Source organism: Podarcis liolepis (genome assembly GCF_965112155.1).
Source record: "Podarcis liolepis genome assembly, chromosome: 16".
Lineage (NCBI taxonomy): Eukaryota > Metazoa > Chordata > Lepidosauria > Squamata > Lacertidae > Podarcis > Podarcis liolepis.
Genome location: NC_139567.1, coordinates 36,142,207 through 36,154,928, shown reverse-complemented (window position 1 = coordinate 36,154,928; position 12,722 = coordinate 36,142,207). Strand labels below are relative to the sequence as shown.

The following is a 12,722-nucleotide window of genomic DNA, read 5'->3' as shown; positions in this document are numbered from 1 at the left end:
AGCCGGGTACATTTCATAGCTGAGACACCAGGCAGCGGACCCTCGATGGGGATAAACTCAGTCGATGCTTGCTTCATATGGAAATGAGTTTTGAAGATGCCTTTATCTTATGAAGCAGCCTGCCACCCCCACTACAGAGCATCCTTCAAGGAAGAGGCCAGAGTGCATATTGCTGCACTTCACGCAGCCAAAATGAGCAGCAGCAATGGGAAAAGTGGAATGTGTGATGCTTGGAAGGGGCACCAACTTAGCACTTAGAAGAAAAGAAATCTTGTTCAGCTCGCAGCTAGTAATTTAAAAGACTTTCATGAGAAAGCTGAAGGTCAAGATTTACATTTAAATGGGGTTTTGAAGTCAGGTCAGTCTACTTTCACGGAGTCGACTAATTTTCTTCCAGGAAATGGAACCACGCAAAGAGGGATGTGAGTTCTCATGGCGTCAGTGGGGCTGTCTTAGGCAGGTGTGGAAAACCTTTGGGTCTCCAGATGTTGAGGCTCAGAGCCCATCCCCTCTGTCCAACTCCCTGGCAAAAGCTGGGGGCCTGAAGCTTTAGGGGACAGCGGACATCAGAGCATTTTCCACATTCATAATGGGCCCCTCCAGATTTGTGTATCCCCCCCTTCCCGTGGGTGTATTCTACAACAGTGTTGGTGTAATAATTGTGCATTAGTCATGGGTTTAAAATGGAACAACCCCATTGTCACCCCCTGCCTGCAGAGTTGGCAGCCTCTCACCCTTTTTCGAACACCCTCCCTCATTGAGTGTTCCCTCAGCCTCCTCTCCTCTCCCCTCTCTACTTGGGAGAGTCCTCTGAGCAGCTGCTGCTGCCACCCCTGGTCTCTGAGCTGCCCCCCACCCCAAAGAGAGGGGCCTCCAAGAGTACCATTTGCCTGTGGATCTTATAGCCAGGGCTGCTGCAATACACAGCTGTGCAAGCCTTTGGGAGGCAGAGACATGAGAGGGCATCAGAGGAGGGAGGGAAGGAGAGAGGGATGGAGGCGTGTGTTGCCTGAGGCACCCCTGACCATCATTCAGGGTACCCCAGGGAGCCACAGCACCCTGGTTGAAAACCACTGTGTTAAAGGAATGAGTAGTAGAGAGAGGACAAAAGGAAAGAAAAAAAGAAAGAAAGAAAAAGAAAGTTTTACGGCACTTAAAAGAAAATAAATAAATAACTGGGCATGCTATTTCCCAGAGGGGAGGGACTGCACCTCCTTAATCGAGAATCGCAGAGGCGTTTGGGGCAGGAAGTGGTCACAGCGGTTTCCTTCACGTGCCAGAAGGATACAACATGTAGCTGCAGTTTAAGAAACACCCTTTGAAATATGTGTCTCCCCGGTTGTTCGACCTCGGTGTGAGCGAGCCAGAGAGCGAGCAGCCCTCCTGAGGAATAAGAGCAGGCCACAGTGCCAGGAGCCAGAAGCAGCGGCCACCATGTTTCAGAGGAAGCGGAGCGTCTCCTTTGGAGGCTACGGATGGTGGGTCTGTCTTCATTTACTTTGCAGAGCTGAGGTTGCCGAGGGAGATCTTCCTGGCGTCTTTCTGACCCATTTGAGCCTGGATGGCTCAGTCGGTTAGAGCGTGGTGCTGATAATGCCAAGGTTGCAGGTTCGATCCCTGTATGGGACAGCTGCATATTCCTGAATTGCAGGGGTTGGACTAGATGATCCTCAGGATCCCTTCCAAGTCTACAATTCTACGATTTGTTTAGAATTTCAGAAAGGGGCTCTTAAGCGCAACCTCAACAAAGTATGTTTTGACAAAGTGTTTAGCTTGTGTTGTCTGTACCAGAGGTTTAGGTGCTGGTGGCTGGGGGTGGGGGTGGGGAATCTGTCTGCATTTCTGTTCACAAATATCCCCATTACGGAGAAGCTTTCAGACTGCACTTTATGCCATTTTCCTAATGTTTCTGTGCCCAACAATTTCAGTGCTTTATCTTTCACATGGCGCAGAAAACCAGCGGAATCTAGTGGGAGCATGGCGCTCATTTCCATGTTATTTGCTTCCAGACAAAATCTGTTTGCAACCTTGTTGATCCAGACAAATGTGGGAGTTTTGCATCGCCAATTTCCCCGGGATGAAATTTGTGCTGGTGTTCAAGCACACAGTTCTTTCCCGTCCTTTAAAATTTAGTGTGATGTGCCGGTATACTGATCTAAAAGCCACCATTCCATAATGCAACAGGTAATGAATGCAGTGCGACGAAGGTGGTTGGACTCCAGGGTAGAAGCGCTAGCATTGTACTCAGGAAATCCAGCACAATAACACACCCACACCCACCCACACCTGAAATGCATCCTCACATTCAGGAGGACTTAACACCACATGGCTCAAATGCGCACACATTACCCTAATCTGTATGATGTTGAGGTTTTTCTGTGTAAGTTTGTGAGTGTTTATCTTTGGCGCTGGAAGAGGGAAGGTGGAAGGAAGAGGAAGGAGCCCCTGATCTTTGAGCACTGAGAGAGAGAGAGAGAGCCTTTGCAATGCAGAGGCTTTTGGTATCTACTCTGCCCACCTCTTTCAACAAAGGGTGGAGGGAGAATCCTTGGATTTTGCACGGAAGACTTGACCCATCCAAATTCTGTTGACCCCCCCTAATGCCGGATCAGGCCAGTGTCCCATCTAGTTTGGCATATTGTTCTCACAGCAGCCAACCAGATCTCCCTATGGGAAGACCCTAAGCCAACACGATGCCCTTCTGTGGCGATCACACAGGGTCCCCAGATGTTTCACCGTCTATTGATCCCTGTGCCACCACCTTATTTCTCGCTGCCACCACCCAGGCCCTACCTGGTACAATACTGAGTCCAGTCAGGGTTAAATTGGAACATAAACTTCTGTTTATTTATTGCAGTTTAACAAGCGTGTGGTTTCATAAACAGTATCGGTCAATTACAATCATGGGGTGCCTATCCAGACCTATAACTTCCGCTACCTGCTCTCACTCACTAAACCACCTCTCAGATATTTACTTGTCTTCCCAGCTCCTAATTGTTCCTGACTCAGCTTATTTCGCTACACTAACTCAACCTACCCACAGACTCTATCCCAATTCACTCCCACTCCAACCAACCACCCAACTCCCAACAAACTCTCCCCTTCGCCCCTCCCAGAGCTGGTTTTATAGTCCCTCTGACTCCACCCCCTGGGTTCTGATTGGGTAACCTGTTTAACTATTTCACCTCCAGCACTCTCATACGTTAACGTCACACCTCCAACTAATACCATCGCTGTCAGCTTGCCATGTTGACTAGGTTGGATGGGAACCGGAGTCCAAGCACATTGTGAAGGCATCACATTGCCTACCTGTGCCTAGGTAGTTAGTTATGGGCAGCACAAGTCTGCTCCACTTCACCGTGGGGAGGAGTTGCGGTGGACCACGTGGCCACCCACTCTCCTCTGGGGGCGTGGGACAAAGTCCCATGTTGCCCAGGGATCCTGGCCACGTCAGCAACCGGCCAGCCAATCCGCTGGCTGGTGGGAGGTGTGGCCACCACCTGCCCCTCCAAGCTTAAGGGTATTCCGTTAAAGGAATCTGGGGGTGTGGATCTTGTCCGAAGCCCGGGGCGGGGCTAGGGCCATGACACGACCCCGATGGGAACACCCGGGGGAGCTTGAGTTCGTCTGCATCTATGGGGCTCCCCCTTCTGGTGGTTTACCCTTACCAGACACTTCACAACGGGCAGGAGTCAGATATAGTCGGGTTCATTCAATGGCTAAGCCAATACCGCTCACATTCTGCAATCAGTAAAGTTGTGGCCAAAATTAGCCCAATAACATTAACCTAATATCTGTGTCCTTGTGCATGTTATTCTTCAATGAGGGGGTGGTTTCGGGGTCTTGACACGCAACTGCAACTTGCCCACCCTGCACTTTCTTACAAGTGGCCTTTAGAAGCACGCTGGGGCAGGCATTGAGAGGGGGCTCCACTCTAGCAGGGGAAGGCCTGGCCGGCTGCATCCTGTCTCTACTCATAGCCCACCTGGCTGCCCAGGAGACACCTGTGCCATGCATTGCTGGGCCAAAAAAGGGAGCAACCTCACTCCCAGTCTCGCAGCACCTTTAGGATTGCTGCGGTCTAGTTGTGCCCTTCAGAATTTGCACTTGGGTCCGCGGCCACTACTGCCCACCCCACGCCACCTGGAGATGCTGGGGACTGAGCCTGAGATGGGCTACATGAAATCAGGTGACCTACCACTGACCTCTGCCTCTTCCGCATTGTTCTTCTTAAGAAGGAACAGAAGAAGCTTCCTCATTTCAAAACTGGACTTTGTCTCATCTTTCATGTTGCTGTCTGCACTAGTGATGGGCCTCAGCCAAATATTGGGCAGTGGGGGGACTTTTCAGATGTTTGTTTGGCTTCTCTTTTTAAAGATAACCGAGGGGTTTCCCCCCCTTCTTTCTTAATCACCGAAGAACAGAAGAAGGATCGCCACCACTTCCTGTCACGCCCAGCAATATCCTTGGGGGGTAAAATATGACTGTTGTATTGTGGACAATGCCTGAAAGTCACATAGCTCAGAAGCAATGTGTCTGCCTCACATGCATGAGGTCCCAGGTTCGATCCTTGGCACCTCCAGGTAGGGCTGGGATTCAAGCCTGAAACCTTGGAGAGCTGCTGCCAGCCAGTGTGGACAGTACTAAAGTAGATTGACCAATGGTCTGATTCCTATGTCTCCTCCCACCCCAAATTTCATGGGTGACGAAACAGTTCCACAATAATGACCGTGCCTGGAGATTTTACATGGACACTCCAGGAACCTAGGTAATAATAATAATAATAATAATAATAATAATAATAATAATAATTATTATACCCTGCCCTCCCCAGCCAGAACCGGGCTCAGGGTGGCTAACAACAATAAAATTACAATAAAACATAATAGAAGAAAAAAAGGTAATTAAAATATGGGTTAAAATATGAGTTAAATTACAATTTAAAATGCAGCCTCATTTTAGTAGTAGCCCATAAATCAAAATCATAAGGAGAGGGAAACATAAGGGTCAGACTGAGTCCAAACCAAAGGCCAGGCGGAACAGCTCCATCTTGCAGGCCCTGTGGAAAGATGTCAAATCCCGCAGGGCCCTGGTCTCTTGTGACAGAGTGTTCCACCAAGTCGGGGCCAGTACAGAAAAGGCCCTGGCCCTAGGTGAGACCAGTCTAACTACCTTGAGGCTCGGGACCTCCAAAGTGTTGTTATTTAAGGTCCTCCGCAGGGAGTTCTTTCTCTAGCTCTGCCTGGAGATGTCGGGAGATGAACTTGAGGATGGGTGAGGAATTTGATTCTGCTCGCTTTTAAATGCGAACCTACCTGATTCTCACATTCCAGAACAACACCGGAAACACGCCTGCCCTTCAACATTCTCACTTCTCTGAATTTTGCACTGCAGTTCTCAGCCCAAGTGAATGCATACGCCGGGGGAAAGTGTGCAAGGTGATGCAGTGGAGGCGTTCATGAAAATAACACACAAAGAAGGCATTCTGCTAGGGAAATCTGCTCTGCAAAAAAAGTGCACGTTAGGCAAAACTGCAGACAGAAATGTGTTGCTTTAGGAGGGATTTGCACTCAAATGCTGATGGGTTTCCAGGAGGACTTGAAATAATAATAATAATAATTCACAAACTGATATGGAGCTTTGATGAAATGAACATACGGTTGTGAAAATGTGTAATGGAGAAATCCCCAAACTGGCAGATTTGCCTGTCCCTAATTGAACATGTGACCTTTCCCCCTAAGGGACATGCTCTGCCATGGAGCTGAGACACTTCATTGCCCAAGGAAACAAAATGCTCAGGAGCTTGAATTACATTTCTTGGGTATTCACCATTTTTAAATGCAAAACTTGCAAGTTTTGATCACAGATACACCTCAAGCCACTGTGCTTTCCGTGTGCTTGTCTTTGGACAACTGGCCTAGGGTCGTATCCAATGAAGTTTTACTCAGAGTAGACCAAGTGAAATTAATGGAGTCAAGTTGGCCATGCCCATCTGCTTCAATGAGTAGGACTAGCATTGGTTACAACCCATGACCTGTCATGCCTCCAGCTTGTAACGCTATTAAAAAGGAAAGACCCTGATTCCATGTGCCTAAAATTTCGTGTTGGGGAAAAAGGAGAAAGAACTATAGGGACACAGAGAAAGAGACAGATACAGAAAGGGTCTTGCTCACAGTGACTTAAGCCCCTTCCACCATTGGAGCCGGCCCACCCATTTGCCAATGAACATGAGAAGGTCACCACTACTTTCTTGCATGTTGGCTACAAACCACGTCATCAATTTCTTTGCATGCAAAAGTACAATCTCTGGAGTTGCTATCTAGAGCTGTGAGAAGAGCCTGTCAGAAATTCTGCAGAGCTGCTACCAGTCAGTGTAGACAGTACTGAGCTCCATGGACCAATGGTCTGACTCAGGATAAGGCAGATGTCTATGTTTCCTAGGTGATGTGTCTGAGTTTTACTATTGTCTGAAAGATCAGCACAGAGAAAGTTAGAGAATGAAGAAAATGATCAAGCTGGGTCTGGATACGTCTTTCCTTTTCTTTGAAGAGGTTCGTATTTCAGGCTGGCTGTTTAGTAGTCATGATAAAAAAAAGAAGAAAAAAGAAAAAAAGACCACTCCACTACTGCAGTCCTTTATCTTGTATTTTATCTTTTGCATGTAAGCTGCCTTGAGAATGCTTTTGCATTAATAGATGACCTAGAAATATATAAAATGAACAGCCACTAAATTAAGGGAAGGGGAGAGTGAAAAAAAGCAACCATCAGCATGGGAACTTGCGCCAGAGTAGCTCAGACCTATGAATCAGCGTGTTGGCTGCAAATGCACAGTATTCTCGAGTGCTGAGTTCAAGTACAGGAAAGTCTGTCTCTGTGTGTTTACTGAAAAGGAAGCGGTTGGCAGAACAGCTCTTATCTTGGCTATCTTGCTAAATGTGCTTTTGTCTGGGTGGAGTGGTTGGTCACACCCATTACCGTGAGAAATTTGGTGCTTTTAGCATTGATTTCTGGGCCTGCACAGGACAGGGAATGCACAAGGCAGTGGAGGTGCTTAGGTACCCCTACCTGCCCACCTCCTTACTTCCAACCAGCTGGTGGTGGGGGGAGGGGGTTGGCCCTGCCGGTAATTTCTCTCCTCCTTAAGTCTCAGTGTTGCCTTTGTAAAACCAAGAAGGGAGGAGGAGGGTGGGGACAATGAGTTGGCTCTGCTTGCCATTGTCTCTGGCGCCACCTACTATTGACCTCCCTGCCTTCCAACCTACCAATCCCAATGGGAACAAGCCACCAGTGATGAAGCCCACTCGCCCATACACTAGAGTCGGCTCTTTGGTCTACGTAGCCCCCATAAGGACAATTGGAATCCGTTTGATCTGGGTCAGATAAAAAGTCCTGCTAGATACAATCCAACATCCTTTTCTCACAAATAGATACTTGGGAGAAGATTCTGGATGTGTAACCCCGCTCCCCATCCATGCTCCCCAGAAATTGGTGCTTGAAGACATGCTGTCTCTGGTAGTGGAACTACTACATAGCCATTGTGTCTAGCAGCCATAGATAGTCTTATCATCCATACATTTGCTGACTCCCCCTTTAAAGCTATCCATGTCGGTGCCCATTGCTGCATCTAATGGTAGTGCAGCAAATTCCTTAGTTTAAGTTATGATGAAGTGACTTCTCTCTCCGGGATCTTCCTGCATTCAGCCTTATTGGAGAAAGATTCAGTTTTGCTTGCATTTTTAAAAGAAACTACTTGATCTGCGCTTCTTGAACCAATACGGAAACTAGCATTCAGCTGTCTTTTGCCATCCTCCCAGAGCTACAATTCTCAGAGTGCTTTAACCTCTTCTTAGGGATCTCTGGAAATTGTATAGCTCTGTGGTGGGAATAGGGGCCTCCTCGCAACCCTTAGCACCTATAACAATTCCCATAATTCTTTGGTGGGGAAGCCATGGCTGTTTAAAGTGGCTTTAAATGTATGGTTTTAAATATAGCCTTAGTGTGACTCTTCTAGGCCACCTGCAAAAGACTTTGTGCACTTGCAGGCCACCTCCGTCAGGGCTGTTGTTGAAAAACAACCCCTCCCTTCCCATCAGCTTGGTCAGAGTGAAACTCTGGCTTCCTGTGGGTGATCTAGGTTTTCTCGGGTGAAGAAACGGCAACTGGTAGCAGATATCCCCACCCTCCAACCCACAGGTCCACTGCTGTGAAATCTAAACTGTAATTTTGCACGATAAATCTTTCATTTGCTTCTTCGTTTCATAAGGAGGGCAACAGCCTTGTTCTCTCTACAACTCCCTGAGCTCATTTTCATCTATAAAAAGGTTCACCCAACAAGGATTCTCTCACCATGCACACACAGACACACACACACAGTCTCGAAAGCCATTTTAAAAACCAGAAAAACCAGCAACGGTGCGTAGCGAAATAATGCAATATGTTACAACAAAATGTAGGGAAGGTGTCCATCTTAAATGGGTCTCAAAGGAGACAGGAACATCATTGCAGCCTGGTTAGATCATTTTTATTTTTGTGTTTATGTGTTTGTGTAAAAAAAACCCAACAGCTTTGAGTTAAAGGTGCTGCCAATTTATTGGAGTAGCAGATTTTTAAAAAACTATTTTAATACAAGGACTCAGAGCCAACCACCCACAGGTATGTTTTTTTTAAAAAAATAATAAAACAACAACTCAGAGGCCTTCTGCTTTATTTCTCATATAGGAAAACAAAGGCCGCTCATATCTCGCTGCTAGGAGACACGCAACACAATATCTAAAATGGGCTGGAGAAACTGGGCTGGATGAGACAATCTATCTATTACTGTTCTCTCCAACCTTAAGTCTACTTCTTCACATTTCCACATCAGTCTGTGTCCCCTCCCCCTTAAAAAGAAGTCCTCATGAAAAATCATCAATACTCTAGTGCAAATTGTTACTAATCAACACATGCAGGCATTCCATTTTGCCTAATATACACTTTTTGTTTTGGGCAAAGCAGTGTTCCCTACTATACAGCATGTTGCTATTTTGCACAGACATATGCATTTATAGGCACACTTTATACCCCCAGTATATGCATTTTTTTGTATGCATTACTTGGCTGGAGAACGGCATTGCAAAATTCGGAGAAGTGAGAAGTTTGAAGGACAGCTGTTTGGAAAGTGCAGATTTGGTAGTTTGGCTTGAAATGTGAACTGGACTGAATTTCTCCCCCAAAGCTACCCGTGGCTTAGCAGAGGTTACTGGATTCCAACTCCCATCATCCCCAGCCAGCAAAGCCAATGGTCAATGATGAGGGGATTGGAGTCCAGCAACATTTGGAAGGTCACAGGTTTCCTTACCCTAGCAGCAGCAGCAGCAACAACAACAACAATTATAAGTTGCCCATCTGACTGGGTTGCCCCAGAATGTTTTCTTTCTATTCACCTGTAAAGGTAAAGGTAAAGGGACCCCTGACCATTAGGTCCAGTCGTGGCCGAATCTGGGGTTGCGGCGCTCTTCTCGCTTTATTGGCCGAGGGAGCCGGCGTACAGCTTCCAGGTCATGTGGCCAGCATGACTAAGCCACTTCTGGTGAACCAGAGCAGCGCACAGAAACACCGTTTACCTTCCCGCCGGAGCGGTACCTATTTATCTACTTGCACTTTGACGTACTTTTGAACTGCTAGGTTGGCAGTAGCAGGGACTGAGCAACAGGAGCTCACCCTGTCGAGGGGTTTTGAACCGCCGACCTTCTGATCGGCAATTCCTAGGCTTTGTGGTTTAACCCTCAGCGCCACCCTGTACTCTGTCTTAACTAATTTAAGACTGCAGTCCTACACACACACACACACACACACACACACACACACACACACAGCCACTGGGAGTTCACTCAACTGAATATTATGTGATGGCTTTCTGAATAAACAACTGTAGGGGGTACTCTGCAACAATGCAATCCTATAGATGCTTCCTTTGAATTAAGCATAGAATTTAAATGAGATTTACACCCGGGCAGGATTTCATCCCTATTGATTTAAGAGTTTTGAAAACTGGGTGGCCACCCTACCTTTGGGGCATCGTTAATGTTCATTCCTCTAGTCATGAGTAGGTGTGGAAAAAAGACTTTCTAGGGCATTAAAGCCTTGCTTTCTGCAGCCTTGGAAATCCTATCCATTGCTTCCGAATATCAAGCTTGCGAGATGGTTGCTTTCAGTTCTTCCCATATTTTTCATTCATATCCCATTGCTTCTATGAACTAGAAACTGGATCTTAAAACAACAACAACCCTCAAATCTTGATTTTATTTTTATTTTTAGGATGATGAATTGAGGACCCATCCCCATTTCCCGCCCTTGTAGGTGTGGTGTCGGAATACACACCACGGGGCCTGCTTTTCAGCCAAAAATGCAGGAAATGAGGGGTATCTTACCAATAAAAGTAACAAGAAGAACAATCTGCTTAACATTCTCTCCCTCCCACCCCTCATCTTTTCCAGGATTGACAAAACCATGCTTGCAAGCCTGAAGATCAAGTGAGTAATTGATTATTTTATCTAATTCATTCTTTACACTGCTTGGTTGCCATCCCATGTGATATTAAGTTTTCTGGGAGGCTTATGATGGCCTCTTTCCTACAAGGCGTGCTTCTCTTTCTTCTTCGATATGCTTGCAAAGCTGGTAAACAGCGGGCGATCTTATGTTCTTGGACTTGATGGAAGCTTTATATAAGTGGTCCCAGTGAAATAGCTGGCTGGTTGTTACTCATTCGGTTGTGCCTTACTTTCTTTTGTCTTTGTTTATATATAAAAACGAACCGAAATGAAATTGGAGGGGGCGGGACAGTTGTAAGGAGGCAGCTCTGTCCATTCCAACCTGTATTCCTTACAATCACTGCTCCGTTCGTTCCAGTTCAGTGTCTACAAAATACTATGTTATTTGCCTTGCTGTCTGCTCTTCAACACAAGTTGTAGAGTTGACTATTTACGTAACTTAAGTTCATTTCGATGTGAAGGAAATGTCAGAACAATGGGAAAACAACAACACGGGTTTTCATTTCTGACCACAGATTCACACACGAATGGCAGCAATTTCTATTCCGTTTTCCATTTTCACTGGAATTCTCAGACATCTCTACCTGCTATTTGCCCAAGGAAGTGAACTGCCACTAGTGCTTTCAACAATGTCCTCGATAGACACAAAGTAGCTTAGGGAAGGGCTATAGCTCAGGGGTAAAACATCTCCTTTGTATGCAGAAGGTCCCAGGGTCAACGGCCTACATCTCCAATGGGAGCTGGGAAGGTCCCTTGTCCGAAACAATGGAAAACCATTGGCAAACAAGGTTCCTAGCTCCAAGGGTGGAATTTGGGAGAATGATTTTCCTTAGAGCCATTTTGCATGTGTGTGTGGATGGCCAAATCCCCTTTAAGTATCAGCCTAAAGGTCCAGCATCCTATTCTCACAGCGGCCAACCAGATGCCCTCTGGGAAGCCCACAAAGTGGACCTCAGAGCAGCAGTGTTCAAGATGGCTTGGCTGGCTTTAAAAGAGGGTTTAGAAATGCAAGTTCGTGGACATTAATGGCCAGTAGCCACAATTTTTTCCTCCCACTGTCAGAGGCAGCGAGGTGCTGGATCTGCAGGTGAGGAGAGTGTTGCTGTGCACATGACCTGCTTGCAGTCTCCCCCCTCTCCAGTTTCATTTCTGGTTGGCCACTGTGAGAGCAGAGTCTTGGAGTAGATGGGCCTCTGGCCTGATCCAGCAGAGCTTTTCTGGCTTGCTTATGGCACAGTCACTTCTGATAGGACAGGGTCAAGCTAGCAGGCTGATTAGGATCAGTGAAGGCAAAAAGCATGGTCTTTCAGGACCGTGGACAGATCATCAGCAGAGGTGATGACTGGAACTCATTCCGGGAGATGTCTACTGAAACCTGGCTGGTCTGGACCTGCCGTTAACATGCCCCCATCCCAAGGAGCTCTTGTTCGGCTATTGCTTGATTTTGCACCCGTTGACTTCTATGTCTTTGGGGTGGTGAGGACTGCATCCTGGGCTGCCCTCGGTGTCTGATGAGTTGGGTAAAGCTGCATACTTTGGCCTGGAAGGTCTTAAAATTGGAGAAACCCCTTCTCCAGATGATGCCTCCTCTGAGCCACAGGGAGGATTGAGGCCAGAGAACATGAGTCTGGATGGGAAGGGTGGTGTAGCTTAGTGGTTAGAGCATCTGCTTTGCATGCAGAGGGTCCCAGGTTCAATCCCTGGTTGCATCACAAGGTAGGGCTGGGAAAGTCTGGAAACCGTGCACAATCACTGCCAGTCAGTGTTAACAATAACGAGTTAGATGGACCGCTGAGACTGACTGTGTATAAGGCAGCTTCCTATGTAGACCTGGGAAGGAGAAATTGCTTTCACCATGGACCAAATGTAGCCATAGAAGCTGCCAGCTCCTGGCAACTCCAAGCGGGAAGGGGAAACCGGAATGCTGCCTTCTGCCCCTGTTTTGTTTTCATTTCTGCCGCTGCACTATTTTTAATCTCGGTACGCCTGGTTATTTCTCTCTCCACCCTCCACCTCCTGCAGCCCCCTTCCGAAGGCCGAGGTGATTCATGTTCTGAACAATTATATCCAATTCAGCCCTTTTCTGTTTGAAGTGAGGCTTGGGCAGTAGGCTGTAGGAATCATACAGTTTTCGCTTTGTGGGAACAAGAAAGGAACGCTCTTGAACAGAGGTTCCGAAAGCCTGGTCCGTGA

At 47.0% G+C, this 12,722-nt stretch overlaps 1 protein-coding gene across 6 annotated transcripts in view; it reads left to right on the top strand.

The window, feature by feature from the left end:
- The window catches only part of RAP1GAP2 (RAP1 GTPase activating protein 2), a 200,807-nt gene that overhangs the window by 36,495 nt on the left and 151,590 nt on the right, over positions 1-12,722 (top strand). For 4 of the 6 annotated variants that reach the window (XR_014520035.1, XM_083479631.1, XM_083479622.1 and 1 more), the window contains one exon: positions 10,476-10,511. Coding sequence is in view for 4 of the 6 variants with exons in the window: in XM_083479631.1 (XP_083335757.1) it covers positions 10,476-10,511 (36 nt within the window). In the remaining 2 variants the exon portion in view is untranslated. Of the gene's footprint in view, positions 1-1,304; positions 1,479-10,475; positions 10,512-12,722 lie in introns of those variants that run through there. The other 2 variants (XM_083479633.1, XR_014520036.1) reach the window with 2 other exon arrangements.